General features: G+C 41.7%; 4 protein-coding genes across 7 annotated transcripts; 2 read left to right on the top strand and 2 right to left on the bottom strand.

The window, feature by feature from the left end:
• Positions 1–4,421: 4,421 nt before the first annotated feature.
• LOC135596086 (uncharacterized) lies at positions 4,422–10,491 on the top strand. Of its 2 annotated transcripts, XR_010480765.1 has the most exons (7): positions 4,425–4,830; positions 5,115–5,211; positions 5,508–5,686; positions 5,831–5,897; positions 5,996–6,047; positions 6,923–8,242; positions 10,477–10,491. XR_010480765.1 is itself a non-coding variant. In XM_065087806.1 (6 exons), the coding sequence occupies exons 1-5, from the start codon at positions 4,672–4,674 to the stop codon at positions 6,010–6,012; spliced, it is 519 nt and encodes a 172-aa protein (XP_064943878.1). In that variant the 5' UTR covers positions 4,422–4,671; the 3' UTR covers positions 6,013–6,047; positions 6,923–7,090. The 2 variants fall into 2 exon arrangements, 1 of the variants encoding a protein (XP_064943878.1); XM_065087806.1 differs by lacking the exon at positions 10,477–10,491 and having other exon boundaries at positions 4,422–4,830; positions 6,923–7,090.
• On the bottom strand, positions 7,238–7,818 carry LOC103968967 (putative lipid-transfer protein DIR1). Its single transcript, XM_009382346.2, has 2 exons — positions 7,445–7,818; positions 7,238–7,368 (listed from the first exon to the last, which is right to left on the bottom strand). The coding sequence occupies exons 1-2, from the start codon at positions 7,782–7,784 to the stop codon at positions 7,352–7,354; spliced, it is 357 nt and encodes a 118-aa protein (XP_009380621.2). The 5' UTR covers positions 7,785–7,818; the 3' UTR covers positions 7,238–7,351.
• LOC135584892 (uncharacterized) lies at positions 8,240–12,393 on the bottom strand. 2 transcript variants are annotated; one of them, XM_065087804.1, is made up of 3 exons: positions 11,884–12,393; positions 10,585–10,912; positions 8,240–9,036 (listed from the first exon to the last, which is right to left on the bottom strand). In XM_065087804.1, the coding sequence occupies exons 1-3, from the start codon at positions 12,011–12,013 to the stop codon at positions 8,811–8,813; spliced, it is 684 nt and encodes a 227-aa protein (XP_064943876.1). In that variant the 5' UTR covers positions 12,014–12,393; the 3' UTR covers positions 8,240–8,810. The 2 variants fall into 2 exon arrangements, with proteins under 2 accessions (XP_064943876.1, XP_064943877.1); XM_065087805.1 differs by having other exon boundaries at positions 10,585–11,738; positions 11,884–12,379.
• Positions 12,394–12,639: 246 nt separating this feature from the next.
• LOC135586635 (serine/arginine-rich splicing factor SR45a-like) lies at positions 12,640–16,262 on the top strand. Of its 2 annotated transcripts, none has more exons than XM_065087802.1 (7): positions 12,640–12,773; positions 13,850–13,872; positions 13,982–14,080; positions 14,170–14,281; positions 14,856–15,005; positions 15,312–15,372; positions 15,468–16,262. In XM_065087802.1, the coding sequence occupies exons 2-7, from the start codon at positions 13,850–13,852 to the stop codon at positions 16,049–16,051; spliced, it is 1,029 nt and encodes a 342-aa protein (XP_064943874.1). In that variant the 5' UTR covers positions 12,640–12,773; the 3' UTR covers positions 16,052–16,262. The 2 variants fall into 2 exon arrangements, with proteins under 2 accessions (XP_064943874.1, XP_064943875.1); XM_065087803.1 differs by lacking the exon at positions 12,640–12,773 and adding an exon at positions 13,148–13,216.
• The last annotated feature ends 585 nt before the right edge of the window (positions 16,263–16,847 follow it).

Here is a 16,847-nt window from a genome sequence, read left to right as displayed (position 1 = left end):
TTGAGTTTTTGGCGACGACTATTCCTCTGTCTGGCTGCAACGATTTCATTTTTTCGTTGCTACTTCCTTGTAACTCACTTAAGGCAGATAGCATCTGCCCCTATTGGTCTCTTTTACCCTGCAATCGAGTAAAGGGATTTGGGAAAGAAGAGATTGCCCTCTTCTACAAATCCCAGATAAGATCATCAAACGAGAACAAGACCTTCATGCTTTACTTCCTGTACACTACAGTGGCTTACCGCATGCCAACGCATCAGTGGTTGATCTCACCACTTCCTAGTCGATGACTCCGTCGACTAATCCACCTCCAATAGCCATAGCCATCGACAATGCTCGTCGGCTTACGATTAAGGGAAATTTGGGCCTTTTATCTCCACCGTATATAGTTTTACAAATCTGAAATCCTTCTTTCAACGATAGCTAATTTATCATTGTATCTTTCAACTTCCAAATCCAATACAATTATAACTTATTGTGATAGTTGTTTCAGTAATAAAAATCATAGACCATAGACCATCGTTTAGAATGTCTTTTATATCTTGCTCCATATTATTTATATTGATGTTTTGTGCTTTATCTCAATCACTTCTTTTGATAATACTATTGAATCTTGGATTTTGATGATGAAATAAATTGGTAAATTATTTGATCTAATCCATGTGTTAAGATAAGTATGTAGGATTAACTACGATAGCAGTAAGGCGTAAAGCTGATGATGGGCCGGAGTCGAAGACTCGAACGATATACCGGGAGCTCGCCAAGAGTTCATCGTGAGATCATCGGAAGCACATTGGAAGACTCGTCGAAAGATCGCCGGAAGACTAGCCGAGAGTTGGTCGGGAGTTCGTAGGAAGCTCGCCGGAAGACTCATCGAAAAGTTTGCCAGAAGATCGCCCAGTGAAAAATCGACGAACCATGCTTGCCTTAATCGTAGTTAGAACGATAATTAGAGTTGATTTGGGAGGTAATCTCATCAACTCTGTTAGGGGCCAACTAGGCTCGGAGTTGGGCTGGTTTGGGTCAGAGTCAAGGCCCAACCAAGATGTTGAATTCCTGGCCGGTGGTGGCATCGCCTGGAAAACAACACCCCAGGTGGTCTAGGCGGTGGCACCATCGGTAGTTATTACTGCCAAAAGTGGTACAACCCCTGTTAGGCGATGGTACCGCTAAAGTTCAGTCTCCGAGCTCTGTCAGGCGGTGGTACCGCCTAGACTGAGTGGTAGTACCGCCCAGTAATGGCAATGGTATCGCCAGTACCTCGGAAATCCGGGATGAGATATTTTTTGGCTCCATTTTTGGAAGTCATTGGGGCCAATAAATACCCCACCCTTTTCAGCATGAAAATGCACCGAAGTGTGATTATAATCTTAAGTTATTGGGGTGTACAAGTGTTGTAAATAAAGTGGTAGAGTTCTCTTCCTCTCTTTCTAAGTTTTGATATCATTCAAGAGAAGTGTGAGACTTGTAAGGGTTCTCTCCTAAACACGTGAAAAGGAGAAAGCGCTGTAAAAGGTGGTTGGTCTTCGTCTATTGAAGGAAGGCCTTTAGTGGACGCCGGAGATCTCGTCGGAGGAGGAATCCAATAGTAGATATAGGTCATATTGACCGAACCACTCTAAATCTGGTTTGCATTTCATTTTAAGCAATTTTCTTTAATTGTAAATCATTTCATAGCAAAGTGCTTCTTCTCCTCGTATTGCTTTCACTACACTTACGCTCTCTTACGTTTTAAAGTTACTATCTTTCCGAATCGATTTCCTTTGAACGTATGAAATATTTTATGAAATCGTATTTTACTGCACTAATTCACCCCCCCCCCTTCTTAGTGCTGCTCTTGATCCAACAAATATTAGATTTTATGTCATTTTTATATATTATTTCACTAAATATGCATGAATGTATCCTTTCAAATATAAATCTAAAGTTATTATAGTCTTTACTCAGTTTGGAGAGGTGGTCGAGAATTTCTTCCAATTTACCATTAAGATAGTTTACTCTGATTGGGAATGTTACTTTCAAGCCTTAACAACTTAACTCTCATCATATGGTGTATAATATCTTAAATCATTATCACACACACTTCAACTAATTAGTTCGATACAACGAAAGCACCGACACATAATTCGAACCGGTCTTAGCTTCATATATCAAGCCTCTATGTTACTAACATTTTTGTTGTAGCATTTTAAATTATTGTCTACCTTATTAATTACATATTTACCATAATCCTATAATATTAGTCACTACTTGAAAAACTATTCCACAAAACATTAGACATTAAAAAAGTTTAAGTATTTAATTTTTTATGTTATCCTTGGTTATGTTCCTATGCTTTGCATAAGTTAACATCAAGATCCAAACCTTACATTATCATCTAGTATCGCCTTGAACATAATGTTTTTCAGTGTTATGATCTAAAAACTTAAAATGTCCTTATATTATGTTATGCTATTTTTATTGAGTCTATATTTCCCTTTTAAAATCTTGCTCCTTAAGCAATGTGAGCCACTACCCATTACTCGATTCATACAAATATATCTTAAACGCCCTCAAACGCACCTCTCACCACTTTAACTAGCAATTCTCCTCTAAACCTGTATTCCCTTATTACTCTAATTCAGTAGCACCTCACCCTCTTTGTAACTTCTCAGTTTATCTTTCCACTAACCTACTTTACAATGCCCGATATTACATAACAACATGCTTCAAAATTGGTATATTCAAACAATGCGAAATCATTAATATTTATGCTACCATTAGCTCTTCACCTAATTCTACGAAACATAGAGCCATTACCTAATCCTAAAAATCTTGATACTGGTGCAAAGCCATATACGAAGAATGTGACGCCCTACTTCATAATGTCATATAGACCCTTATATCATTTTACCTCATACAAAATATCATCGGGTGTAAATGAATCTTTTAAATTAAGTGAAATCCAAAAGGATCCATTACTAGATACAAGACATGTTTACTACTTAAAAAGTTTCACTAATGACTATGTATTGATTTCAAACCTTTAATATAATTGTTAAATCAATGATAATTCAACTCATCATAGTTTCCCTATCATTCAAGGTTGGCATACACGTCAACTAGATGTTAACAATACTTTTTTACATGAGATCTTGACCGAAGATGTCTTTATACAATAACTAACCCCCTGGTTTCATCTATCCTTAATATATAAACAATGTTTTTGAACTATAAAAAATTATTTATGAACTTTGTCATGTTCCAAGAATTCGATATACCAAACTTGGCTCATTTTTTATATCAGTTGGCCTCATCAACTCTAAATCTAATACATTTTTATTTCTACGACAACAAAAAAAAGCGTATTATATATCTACTAGTCTATATTAATGATATTATCATCATGTATAATAATTCTATGAAAATAAAATAATTTATTAAAGATTTACACTTCAAACTATTTTGAAAGCCACATTCACACTTCAACTTCCACCGTAATTCAATTCATCTGATATGCTAGCCTTTGTTGTTGATCCATTGGGCCGTCACTTTTCTGTTCTTTACATTTATTTATATACCCAATCTCTCTTCAAATGTATACATATCTTTTCCTTCATTTTCAACGATCCTTAGAGATTCTTTAAGACAAAAAGTTTTCGCGGATAACATTCTTGTCCATCAAATAAACTTGCAAAGTTAAGTGATTCGTAAATCAAATAATGCTTTTAAGACTAAAAGGCCCTTAGCTTCAAACTTCATCTCCTCTTCTTGTTAGCTCAGTGCAGGGACCGCGAGGTAAAGTTTGCGGGTTTCCGAAGGGTGAGTCCGTGACTCCACCTCCGACTCTATCCACAGTCCGCAGCCCGGGAGGGGGAGGGGGGAGGCGGGGACCCACGTGACGCGTATCTACTCGTTACGGGCGGGTGACGGACGCCTCGTCTGTCTGCGTAGTGCCACGTAACGCCCGATGCGCGACACGCGGCGGCCCCCGCGGCCGATGTCGGTGGTTGACGTGACTCACCCGCGCCGCAGTGTCTGCATCCGACGTTACTTCGTGGCGAACTCTCACTTCCTTCGATTCGCCCCCAATTTGTACCACCAAATATCTCATTCGTTTACCGCGAGATGTGGGCCCTACACCTGTTATATTTGACTAAGTCAACATCAAGGGAGAAGTTGGTGCCAAAGCGCGCAACTTACTAGCACCTGACGCTGCGCCTACCCATACACGAGACACGGAAACCAGAGTTCTGAGTGGTAGTGATTTGTGGTCCCGGAAGAAACCCGACCTAGGCGGCCGTCTATTTGTGGTCGGGTGGCTCGACCATGGCGCGGGCGCCGCGGCAGAGCCTGAGCCGGGAGTTGCGGCCGATCCTTATCCGCTCGCACGCGTGTCGTCGCGGGTCCCCACCCACCCTCGACGCCCATGAATGCGTATCGAAGCCGAGAAGGCAATGCTTTAGATTCTTGGAATTGAGAACAGAGAGAGGATCGAGGAAAAGGGTGAGATCTTGATGCGTATCCTCGATAGGAATTCTCGAGGATTTGATCTGCTGAGGTTCCACCGACGAGAGTCGGCGTCGCCGCTTTGTATGCCCTCCTCGCCCTTCGCGTGGCCCCTGCCTCATCTGAAGAACTCAACCGAGAGGACGGGCAGACATCTTCCTCCTCCTCCTAGGCATATTAGGGCCGATGGAAAGTAAGAACACTTCTTCGTCCTCCGCTTCCTCCTCCACGTCGTCCGTCGACGAGTTTGTCGGGCGGAAGAATGCGAAGCCCTCGGCGACGACGTCATCATCCTCCTCCTTCCGCCCTGGATATTTCAGCACCGTCATCCCTCCCCCATCGGCGGTACGTTCGTCGACTCTTTCTTGATTCCCGCATCGCCGATCTTGCATTTGCTGCGCGATCCGATGGGTTGTTGATCGACTTTCTTGAAGGTGGGGGATCGAAGGTTTTCCCTTCTCCCTTCCCGTCATCCAAGAAAAAAGGGTCTCTTTTGACTCCGTCTTTTCGCCTTAAGCCCTCGAACGGATCGGATCGAATCTGTACTTTTTCTTTGGGTATTCTATTGTGGAGTTCGATTTCTTGCTTGTTCTCTAGGGTTCCTAATTATCCTCCACACACGGTGCCAGGTGATCGCCAAGGATTTGTCGCATTCCGATCTGTGCTGGACTCTGAACAAGCAGAGAGGCGAAGGTCGCATCGCAAGTGCTCGCTGCGCTAATGCAGGTTCTTAATCAGACTCGCCATTTCTTTCCTCATTTGGTTTCTATTGGATACACAATATGGTTTGGTATTTCTCGAAGAAGAATCAAAACCATTGCTTCAGAATTCGATTTCTCTGATGAGATATATGCCAATCCTTGTTCTTGGGTCACTGATCCTTGTTTCAAAAAGGGGCAAATGCTATCAAACGTCAACTGTCCTTGGTCAGAAACCTTTTCTTTGCATAGAAATGCAAGAACCTCAACATGTAGGTTGAATGCGAATCTTTGTTTGGGATAATTGAAAGTGTGAATTTTCAGCTGGAAGTCAATCTCATGGAAGCCCAAGTAGAAGGCAAATCACACAGAACAAAGAAGGGAGACCAGCCTATCCCAATGAGTCAATAGAGTCACCCTGTTTCGGCTCATCGGTGCATTACGGTGCCAGGGATTTCTACACGAGCTCTTCATCCACTCACACCTCTGGAACTTGGAAAAATGTATGCAACAACACTACTTTACAGATTACATAGGAAGATTCTGTGCTAGCCATTTATTAGAATCTTATTTTTGGTGTTCTTCAGATTATAAGATTTAGCATTTTAAATGATTCTTAACATTCCGCATGTTTGAACTGCTACCAGTTTATCACTGATGAAGGAAATTACTTGGGTAATCCGCATGCTGCTGACAGAGGGGAATGGTGGCAAGGCATGTTCGCATTAGAAAGACTTTTTATCTTCTCATTTTTCATCTTTATTTATGGGTCCAATTTTGTTTTTAATTTCCTCCAAATTTTACTCTTCCAGGTTCGCTTTACTATTGAAGTTTCGAGATCGATACGCCATCGTATAGAGAAAGGTACACTCGAGCAATAGGCTTATGAGTTAGTCTTTCATTGATGCAAGACCATCTAGTATCATTCTTGTGCTTGTGTTGCATAAGTTTAGCAATGACAATGTTGGATGCACTTGACTAAGTTTAGTTTGCCAAGATACAAGGTTGTAGGATGCATGACCTTAAAATCTTAATTGTTTAATCTTCGCTACAAGGTTTTTTTTTTTCTACCTGTTATTCTTGGTAGGATCTTTGATAAGTTTTCCTTGTTTGATCATAAGAACCACTGTTTTGTGTGTGATGCTTTATTCAACCTCTGATTCTGTAGCTGTTGTTTTGGCCTGTGATCTGTATCATGCTGCCTCATGAGAAACAGTCGGAATACCTAACATTGTGTAGGTCAGTATATTCAGAGACACCGGTCCGGGCATCACATACCTGTGTTTTTTTTTTTTTCTACCTGTTATTCTTGGTAGGATCTTTGATAAGTTTTCCTTGTTTGATCATAAGAACCACTGCTTTGTGTGTGATGCTTTATTCAACATCTGATTCTGTATATTTACAAGTAGAAACTGATCCATCACCTGTAGCTGTTGTTTTGGCCTGTGATCTGAGTCATGCTGCCTCATGAGAAACGGTCGGAACTCGGAATACCTAACATTGTATAGGTCAGTATATTCAGAAATACCGGGCCGGGCATCACATACCTGAGATTGGATGGTCGAATTCACCCGCGCTTGATCGGACTATGGACTTAGATAGACAAAACGATTAAATCCGCATGTTTGATCTCTTCTATGAGTCAAGTTGTTTATGTTATAACTTTTAAACGGCGCATGATGTTAACTGTCTCCAGCTTTTTTTCTCTGAACCTCTAAATTCGATGGTGATTTTAACAGGGTGTCCGAGTAGCTGATCGGTACGGTATCGGATTATGAAGTGGAGCCTTGTTTTATTTTCTTCCCCACTTTGTAATTGGTAGGGTAGGAAACTGTTCCTTCATATTACCAGTGAAGGAAGAGCAGACTCCTTTATATCGTGGCTGTGTTACTTGAGTTTTGACTCCATTTTGAGTTCTGATGTGTGTGCTGCAAACTGTATCAGGTCTGCACCTCCACCCCGTCACCTAAGAGGCTTGCTTCTCTTTAGTGTTATGAAGGAACACTCATACGATTGATAGGATGATACGTTTTTTTTCTGTTAGTTGTCTGGTCTTTCATCGAAATGGTTTTTATTTAATGCACGGAGCATAAACACATACACTGTGACGATTATTTTAGAAGAGAGTAGTGGTGCTGACAGATAGCCGACCCTCCGCGCGGTGTGTGTCACGGTATTGTGTAGCCTGCAAAGAAAAGCCGTGGTTAGGTGGGAAGAAGAGAGAGAAGCATGCTGTGGTAACTCGCAAGAAATCGACCGACCTCCGCACTCGTACCCCACGGGGCGGTTCGCAAGGTTGCACCGCTTGGGAATGGTGACGGCCACTTCCGGCTTCGCTCCGACGCTCTTGGCGGTGTCGGAGAGCATGACGGCGCAGAGGCAGGCGGGGTTCTGGCCCACCCTCTGCACCGCGCTGCAGCAGGCCGCGGAGACCTGCACCTGCGCGTCTTGTGCCGCCGACGCGCACGGCGCCAACTGCAAGGCCATCCTCTGCACGGGAACACGCCCGCATTCGCCAGCCCCCTCCACCCCCTTGCTCCCGCCGCCGTGGACCAAGAGGAACAGCGCCAGCACGCACAGATGCTTCATCCCGACCACCATCTCGTGCTCTGCTCCGATGATGAACCCAACTTGCGGTGCTGCCGCCCATTTATACTGCCGGAGAAGCTCCTGGAGAGCAACAGATGAGCGCCACCTCAGGACCCCATCCACCACGCTAAGTGCTGAGAGTGGATGCAGCACTCGATCACAAATGGTTTTATTATTGCAGCACTACCTTGATTTGGTGTTGCTGTGGGCCCCAACTTCATTTCAATTCAATTCCGTGGTAGTTGGCAGTGATCACCCCCGCTCCGAACCTTATCTTTGGGAGATCAAAAGAACGACCTCAAGGAGGAGTCGCCGTGAGGAAATAGAGCAAAAGATTGCCGGGCTTTGACATATCAGTAGAGGGATGGATCACATCGAGAGCCCCATTCGATCTTGGATCTTTTGATTCCAATTCCAGCTAACGTCCGGATCCGTCTTGGATGCACATCGCCACCTAAGAAGTTTCTTAGGTACGTAGATTCAAACCAAATTGGTTGATCCAATCATCGCCGACATCTTCCCCAGACATGATCTAAAAGAAAAGCTCATCTGATTAATTAAACTTTACGAGACTTGATTTGTCGGCGGCAAGCTTGCTCGGAATAATACATACAACTGCAAAGCATGCTTCATTCGATAGAGTTCTGTGAGATAATATACGTAGTTTTCTTCGCCATGTATTGATTCCAGGATACATCATACATCTAAAACATTTGATATCCAACTAAGAATCGTAGCTTCCAAGAAGTCATATAAGCTACGGAAGGGAAAACAAATCTAGGTAGTATGCACACAACAAAGGACAACACATCCTACGGGGTCATGATTTAGCTTGGCTTTATGTTCACACCAAACTGATGATGGATCTGGAACTCCTTATAGACTTCATCACATGTTTCTTTTGCTTGATCATTTCATTCATCCAATGCAATGTGGTTCTTATGGTTTTACTGGTAGTGCTGATCGGCTCGGGACAGCAATAGAGGTAAATGCTTTGTTTCTCTCTCTCTCTCTCTCTCTCTTGCAAACCTCTCGTATTCACCCTGGAACATTGAAATGGAAGAGCCAGGAGATGACAAAGGCAAGCATCAAACACGCGAGCAGGAATTTAAGAAAACGGTGCCCCTGCCAAAAACTCCGAGTTTCGGATGGTGGGGCAGCAGGTGGAGCTGTAGAAGAATTAGCCTCACTCCACTGCTCTGTGGGCTCAGACTCAACCAGATCAACCACGTTGCGTGCGGTTGAACCACAAATCTCACAGATCCTAGAACATGAAACACAAACAAAAAAATACTTAGAAGTCAAAATTAAGAGATTTGAAACAGTTGCGAACAAGCTGCACAATAGCCGAGAGGACATCACATGAGATTGTCCCCTAACATATTTTAAGGTGATGAAACATTCACCAATTTTATGTTTGCAGACATGCAAAAAATTGTGTTTGCAAACAAGCAAACACAGGACACACATGAGAAACAGTGAATAAAAGAAAACTGCATATCGTCATTCAACATATGACAATTACAACTTGTCCATTTCTTTCTCAAAGATTGGTTCTTAATTTTGTCATTTCTTCCTAGTCTTTTGTAAGTACATTGTCATATTATGCTTGCGCTAGTCCAAAAATTAAGCCGAGGTTAATCTTTTAAGATTTCAATTTCTTCCAAAATTTAATTTTGTCATTCACCATAGACTAAGCCTCATATGTCCTTTTGAGTTCAACATGTTATATTGTTTTAAATGCAAACTATTTATGTTCCAGATGCATGCTTTCCTCTATTTAACCTTGACAGAAACCATAGCTTTGTATGGCTTGGGTTTGTGCATCGCAGAAACCATGACAGTGTATAAGAATTTCTGCACTAGTGTCAGATAGGCAGATCTATAAGTGAGAAGAAATTTACTACAGCTTCTTATTTGCTTTTAGCAAATGTAAGTACCATCAATACCCAAATAAATGTAAGATGAAGATGAGAATCACAAATTAATGAAGCATTTCTGAGACCATGCGATAGAACGTTCAACACAACCAATGCAAATGATATAGAATCCTTAAAAGAATAAAATGAGGTGATGCTGGTTCTGTAGCTACAACTACTAAATGTAGGTTGAGATATAATCTGAAGAAAAAGTTTGACAGAGTATGCCCAACAAACAAAGACATACAATGAAAAATTAATGAATATTCTAGCCTTGCCAAAATAACATCCGAACTGCAAAATTTCAATACCTTTTTTTTTGTTGCAAGAAAAATTTCAATAGCTTGAGTTCATTAAAATTCAAAATGGAATTATTCAACATTAAAGTCAGAACAGCAAGGTGGCTGAACAATCTAGATGCTGCAATTTACATGATCATTACAAGAGATGGAACAACTATTCTAGGTCGGATGCCTCATCTGTGAAAAGGTATATTCGATATATCACACTTTTATTAACTTAACTACAGAGTGGATCAGTGGAAAATAAAGATAACACAGGAACATTCTGGAGGGACCAAAAGGTAATCCTAGAAACATACTTCTATAGTATCCCCTCGGCAATTTGATACCTCAGCAATGTCCCTACTTTGTAATGGGAATATATTACTCAATGCCATGTTTAGTTGTCTTTTATTCTACCTCTTTATTTGTTCTTTGCTTTCGCAAATAAAGAAGCATATGGTTCCAAATATTGATGAAAATTTCTGTGTACATCGAATGCAGCGTTATAATGGATGTGTCACAAATGTGGCACCGTTTCCGAAAGCACTTAAGGATTTAAAAGTAACAAAAATTGCAGAAAGGATATGCCAAGGAGAACTGCAATCTTACTTGTTTCCTTTGATCTTAAACCATGTTTCAGCACACTGCTTGTGGGCAGCAGCTAAATCATCCTTGCAGGAACAGTCTAATACGATCGGTACTCCTGACTCTGGAGCTGCCTTCTCCAAGCTGAGATGACAGATCCTGCAATCTTGCTCAGCTCTATCTACGTTAACTTTTACCTCTGAAGCACCATTCTCCAGATCATCTCCAAGTGAAGACTCTGAGACGCCGGATTTTCCACAAGGCTCTTGAAATCCATCGATCTCCTGAGCTGAGACCCGACGGCCATTGCCAGTAGAGCCATATGGCGAATGACAAGAATGTGCTTCTGCATCTGAGAAGCAAAGGCTGTCATCATCACTCCCATTCAGGTGAGAATGGTGTGTCCCTTCTTCTATATCCCCAGAGGATTTTCGATCCTTTTTACCCATTTGACAAGGATTTTAGAAGCAGAAATTTGTAATAGGGCATGGACTGTCCTAAAAGTTAGTATCTTTGGAAAGGCTAAAACAAAGATAAACCAAGAACTTGTATACATATGGATCTACTCCATTGATGGAGTAAGAAGCACAACGATAACAAGAACAAGAACAGGTCCTTAGTCAAGTATCAGGGAACAGACATCCCACCACAGAACCGACTCTTTTTGACCTAATCTTTGAAGTCAGCAATGAAACTGATCCAAAAGCATAGTATACAATGGGCAACTCCTGGAAGACAGAGACATAAAAGCAGAGATCAATCAAGAGAAGGTTCCATGACAGGCCTGATCCAAATTAACTAACAGCAGAAACTGCGCCTAAAATGCCATCATATGAGACAAGCTCGGACGATCCTGAACCCTAAGTTTCATGCAATGCGCCTTGCATTCTGAGAACGAGAAGATGCTTATCAAAGTGGGAACAGAATAAAAAGGAAAAGATTCAATTCACAGTGACCACACTAAGGAATTCCTGCTTCTGCCTCCCTAGATGGAGGAAGAAAGGCTGAATGCATACAAGATTCTAACAGCAGCAGCAGAGAAGGTTGTGAACTCGCTCCGCTTGCAGGAACCACCGACGACAGACACGAGGGGAGGAAAGCCAGAGATGGGTTGCACAGCAAAAGAAGAGACCGATGATATGTGCAGGCTTTGGATTCTTGCTGACAGTTGGTAGGGCCTAAAAACGACACGAAGAAAACATATGTGCATACAGAGAGAGGTGTTAGGTGGATAGAGATGTAGAGAGAAAGAGACGGAGGAGAGGAAGGGGATGAAAGTGAAGTGACGAGTGGGGCAAAACTGCAAGACGAGGGTTTGCTTACCCCTAATTCTTGTAATTAGTGCGGGACTCCAAGAAGAACCCGCAGCCATATGCAGCAGCGCCATCTCTCGTCCCTCCTGTTCATGGTTTTGCGGGCAATGGCCACCGGCAGATCGATCTTTGCCTGTCATCCCCACGATTCAAACCGATGGACCGCGTGGATGCGTCGACGGAGTTCGTGCCCCACTCCTGTTTGTGCAAATGCCGAGCTCGGTGCTGTTCCACACACACTCTCACGTCCCCTTGTCACGGAGTGCTCTAGCGGATTCCGGGGCAACCGAGCAGAGGAGAGGACCACCTAGCTTCATGGTTTCTCCCATCACGAGCGTGAAGTCGAATCGATGGATCGAAGAAGCACGCTCCATTCATTCCCAAAAGCACGCGACCGACCTACGTAAAGTCTCACGTACTCCGAGGTAGTAATTGACGCCTCACCATTGTTCTGCTGCACGAGTGTGACTCCATTTGCTTTTATTTTCCTCAAACTTCGTGTGTGATTGATTTAACGCGAATCTTGAAGAAAATTAGGCATGCAAGGAACTGAGATGTTTCTTTGATATGAAACAGAGGGATGGATATGGATCCGACCCGCTAAACGATCCATTTAGTAACAATCACATCCGAATCGATCCGTTGTCCGGTCCATTGCCATGCCTTAACGGATCATAATTTGGACAGGCGATCCAAATACCGACTCTTTTGTCGGCCCACGCATCGACCCATTCAGCCGGATTTTATTTTCTTTTGGCGTCCGCATCTCCAGAAGCTTCGCCACCTGCCTTCATCTATACGCGGCGCCCGTTGCGTGCGACTCCTCGTTACCACACGCAACGGAGAAGGGGGTTCGGGTTGGACGGCGCAACAGAGAACCTCCCCCAAGGATCGATCGAGGTAGGCATTTGATTTCTTCTTGTTTCGAAATTTCTTTGTTCAAACCCCTTCTCTTTCTTGAGTAGATCGAGTTTGAACCTGTGTTAGGGTTCCTCTTCATGTTTTTTAATCGTATCAATATGCGGCAGGGCCTTATTGCTTCCCTCGACCGGGATGGGAGTCGATAACTCGTTTAATTGTTCTTGATCTTGTGATTTTTCGATGCATACTTTAGGGTTGATGTAATCATTATTACTAATCTTTTATTGCTTACTCTTGTATCGCACCTTTAGGATGTTGTGATCACTCTTTGGTGTGCTATTTACTTGTCTTCCTATAGAGGATGAGAAATTGAACAAGCCGAGCTTATTTGGTTTCTCCTATCAGTCTTGTAACAGAGAATATCTGGTAGTCAGTATGATCGTAGATGCTTCCAAGATGCCCTTCGAGAAAAGATCAGATAGGTGTCACATCATCTATTTATTTTTCTAGCTTCCGTTGGGGTCATATCTTTGTAATTTTAGAAATCTTGATCACCATTTGATCTGAAAGGTTCAATTAAGGAGAAAATATACGTAAAAGAAATGATATGTAGTTATAGCAATTCCATGGCTTCGACATCCAAAGCTTATGTTTGATGTATAACTAGGCCTGGAAAAAAGGGAGGTTTCAAGTAAAAAGAAAACAATTTTTTTAAAATAATACGTAGTATAGAAATGCATGACTTGGTCATCCAACACTTATATTTGGTGTATAATTATACGTAGTATAATTGCAGATTGTAAGAGGATTGTGAATCGGTAAAATAGCAAATAAAATGGTAGAAGTCTTAGCCAATTAGTTATACTGATGTGTTTGAATACACGTGTAAGCAACATCAGAGTTTTAGTTTTCTTTTTTTTATTTCAAGTAGCTAAACCCAGAGCTTTATATGGAGACATGATACATGAAATGGTCTTGTTTCGGTAAAATTGGTAAACATTATGGAAATCACTACTTGATAATTAACTTGATCTTGTTTCATTATGAGGATTTTGCTTCGTCACCTTTTTGTACTGCCTAGTTGTGAACTGACTATTTAATTTTATTTCTTTCAGATGTCACACTCAAGAAGAACAAGGTCAGATGTTCTTCTCCTTTCTTTTTGGATAAACTTTAGAGGTGTCACAGAACTCTTATCCATAATGTATAATTCTTTTCATTTTCTTACTACATTTTCTTAAACTCAGGTGTTCGTCTTACTCTCGATCTGTGTCACGGTCACGTTCACCATATTGGTACAGTCGAACTGTCTCAAGGTCTTTGTCGAGGTCGAGAAGTCGCTCAAGGTATTTTGTCGTATCCCTTTCTTTCTCAAAGGTGGAAATATTCATGAGGAATTTATTTTTAGTAGGCTTATGAACCATATTTCTTACAGGAGCATGGACTCAAGTGATGCTGAAAATCCTGGAAACAATTTGTATGTCACTGGTTTATCTTCAAGGGTAACAAAGGATGAACTTGAGAAGCACTTTGCAAGTGAAGGAAAGGTATAACAAATGAATTGCTGCTTGTTTGATATTAGTACAATTGGTTAAATGTAAGAAATGTTTGCAGTAAATTCACCTATTATATGGCGGTGACAATTACTGGTTGTACAAATCTAAAGCCTTTTTTTTTCCTGATATTCTCAAGTGTAATTAGTTGGCTTTGGTACATAAAAGGTATGCTTTATATTTCGTTATGGTCCTTCGATGCCTCCTGATTGGCTTTGTTTAGTTTGGTATTTTCACATCTTGTTGTGGGTTGGGAATTGGTTCTTTTTTTTTTTTACTATTGTTTCATCTTCCAAAAGTGTCCTCCGGTTGTGTTCTTAAGTTATTATCATTTTCTAATATGTAGATATGTAAGTCGATTTAGTATTCCTTCATATTGTTTGGTGCAACATGCTGGCCGTATAAAAGTATTTTTATTTTGATAGTGGTCCTTTGATGTTTCTTGGTTGGCATGAGTCGTTTGCTAAAGTTACAATTCATTTCAGATTAGGTGTGGGTTGAGAAAGAATGGGATTCCTTATTGTTGCTAACTTTTCTTGCTCATTTGAATTTATGGTATGTTCTGTAGGTTGTTGATGTCCACCTAGTGGTTGACCCTTGGACAAGGGAGTCTCGAGGGTTTGGATTTGTGACATTGTCTACCACTGAGGAAGCAGATAGCTGCATTAAGTATCTCAACCGTTCGGTTTTGGAAGGTCGGGTTATCACTGTTGAAAAGGTAAAGTATTATCATTTGATCTTCTACTCCTTTGCAAGATGTGCTATGTGCTAAATGATCAATAATTGTGCTTTGGCACCTTCTTTTTATCTAAATTAATCAATATTTTAGCTATTACTTCTAAGCACTTGGGAGATGTTCTTCGCTTCAATTCTTTTGACTAACAGGTTAGCTGTGTGTAGCAGCCCTTCATCAAACTTCAAAAAGCTTTGTATGATCTTTTTGCTAGTTTGCTGCACTAGTACCATTGTTTCCTTGGTGACTTGTGTTATGAACATGTGATGTAATATGTGTTTGTTTTAGCAGGCAAGGAGACGACGAGGACGGACACCAACCCCTGGTAGATACCTTGGTGTAAAAACTAGTGGTAAGCCTAAATATTTACTCCATAATAATTTATCTACTCCATATTATTCTAGGCCATATTTTTCACTCATTCTAATTCATTATGATTCTTGCCAGCACACCATCATTCTGGAAGCTATTCACCTTATGGTAGGCGTCGGTACAGCTCGCCTGGTTACACCTCTGATAGGGACCGATCCTATTCTCCCTACTACAGGCGGCGAGCATGTTCTCCTTACTACAGGAGGCGGAGGTCTCGATCTGTATCTCCCTGCAGTCGTCGACGGCGATCGTACTCTAGAGATTTGAGGTCTTCCTCTACGGGGCGTTCTGCTTCACCCTATTATCACAGGCAGTGTGAACATTCATGGTCACGTAGCATTTCTCCAAGGTCACGGTACAGACGACACTACTCACCCAGCATCTCACCTAGGAGAAGTTCTAGGAGGGGCTTTTCTCACAGTTATTCTCCAAGGGATCGACGATCACGAAGAAGCTATTCTCGGAGCTACTCTCCAAGGTATCGAAGATCACAGAGCTATAGTCCTAAGGTGCGACCAAGTAAGAGGTGCCCATCATCTAGCAATTCACCTGGGCCAAGAAAGAGGTACTCGCGAGAAAGCTATGCCCACAGCCGTAGCGTGAGCTCTTCCTCGAGTTCTCGCCCAAGGTCTCCAGCAGGGTCTGCAATGTCCTCATAACGTAGACGTGATGTTGTTTAAATCTTGGATATCACTGGTTCTTCCGGTGGTATTTGCCTGGAAACCCTGTTGCATGTGTTGCTGAACAAACTTATGGGTTCTTCTATCAGACAATAATCGTATTTGTGTAGAAGCATGTGCTTGTAGACCTTTCACATCTCATAATATGGATATCGTCATCGCTAATTTACTTTGGATGGCACCTTAATAATCCATGCGTCTACTCTCAGAATTCTCTGTGCTTGCCTAGAAATAATTTATTTTTTTACGAAATTGCAACGTATTTCACAATCGAAAACAATGAGGAAAGGTGTCAAAATGCAACGTGACTGGTTGTCGTGATTTATTATTGTTGATGTCCGTGTTAATGTCGTATATTGGAAATCAGACGGGAAGGAGGAGATGAAAGTTTGGTTAGGTAGCGATCGATGGTATTCTGTGACTTGCCGAGCTTCGCCAGTTGTTCCGGGTTCTGTGTCAGCAACCTCAAACGATGTGCTCCTCCGGTTGGTCCTCCTCCTCAGTTGTATCAGGTTCTTTTCTTAGTGAGGTTGGTACATCAGGGAAAGAAGGGGGTCAGAATATGTATGGTTACCTCGAGGATACGTATGGCGAGGAGGAGCCAAATGACGTTTGATGGTGCCATGTAATCAGCCTTTTTCTCTTCTCTCTCTCTTGTCGTCTTCACCCTCTCGCTTTTTGGCTGTCCTCTCTCTCTCGCTCAAACCATTTTTCCCTTTTGACACCATAATAATTTTATAATATTATTTATGATTTATTTTTTAGTAAAAAGATA

The sequence above is a fragment of the Musa acuminata genome, chromosome BXJ1-10, assembly GCF_036884655.1.
Source record: "Musa acuminata AAA Group cultivar baxijiao chromosome BXJ1-10, Cavendish_Baxijiao_AAA, whole genome shotgun sequence".
In the NCBI taxonomy this organism is placed as follows: domain Eukaryota; kingdom Viridiplantae; phylum Streptophyta; class Magnoliopsida; order Zingiberales; family Musaceae; genus Musa; species Musa acuminata.
This window is presented reverse-complemented; position numbering and strand designations above follow the sequence as displayed.

What these genes read in the sequence shown, in the direction of transcription:
- LOC135596086 (XM_065087806.1), top strand. Translation starts at nt 4,672, where the DNA reads ATGGAAAGTAAGAACACTTCTTCGTCCTCCGCTTCCTCCTCCACGTCG. An exon ending in TGCTCGCTGCGCTAATGCAG is followed by an intron (nt 5,212 to 5,507) that starts GTTCTTAATCAG and finishes GTGAATTTTCAG; the next exon opens with CTGGAAGTCAATCTCATGGA. An exon ending in CCTCTGGAACTTGGAAAAAT is followed by an intron (nt 5,687 to 5,830) that starts GTATGCAACAAC and finishes AACTGCTACCAG; the next exon opens with TTTATCACTGATGAAGGAAA.
- LOC135584892 (XM_065087804.1), bottom strand. Translation starts at nt 12,013, where the DNA reads ATGACAGGCAAAGATCGATCTGCCGGTGGCCATTGCCCGCAAAACCAT. An exon ending in ACTAATTACAAGAATTAGGG is followed by an intron (nt 10,913 to 11,883) that starts GTAAGCAAACCC and finishes TTTGCTTCTCAG; the next exon opens with ATGCAGAAGCACATTCTTGT. An exon ending in TTTAAGATCAAAGGAAACAA is followed by an intron (nt 9,037 to 10,584) that starts GTAAGATTGCAG and finishes TTCATGTTCTAG; the next exon opens with GATCTGTGAGATTTGTGGTT.
- LOC135586635 (XM_065087802.1), top strand. Translation starts at nt 13,850, where the DNA reads ATGTCACACTCAAGAAGAACAAG. An exon ending in AGGTCGAGAAGTCGCTCAAG is followed by an intron (nt 14,081 to 14,169) that starts GTATTTTGTCGT and finishes TATTTCTTACAG; the next exon opens with GAGCATGGACTCAAGTGATG. An exon ending in ACTTTGCAAGTGAAGGAAAG is followed by an intron (nt 14,282 to 14,855) that starts GTATAACAAATG and finishes TATGTTCTGTAG; the next exon opens with GTTGTTGATGTCCACCTAGT.
- LOC103968967 (XM_009382346.2), bottom strand. Translation starts at nt 7,784, where the DNA reads ATGGTGGTCGGGATGAAGCATCTGTGCGTGCTGGCGCTGTTCCTCTTG.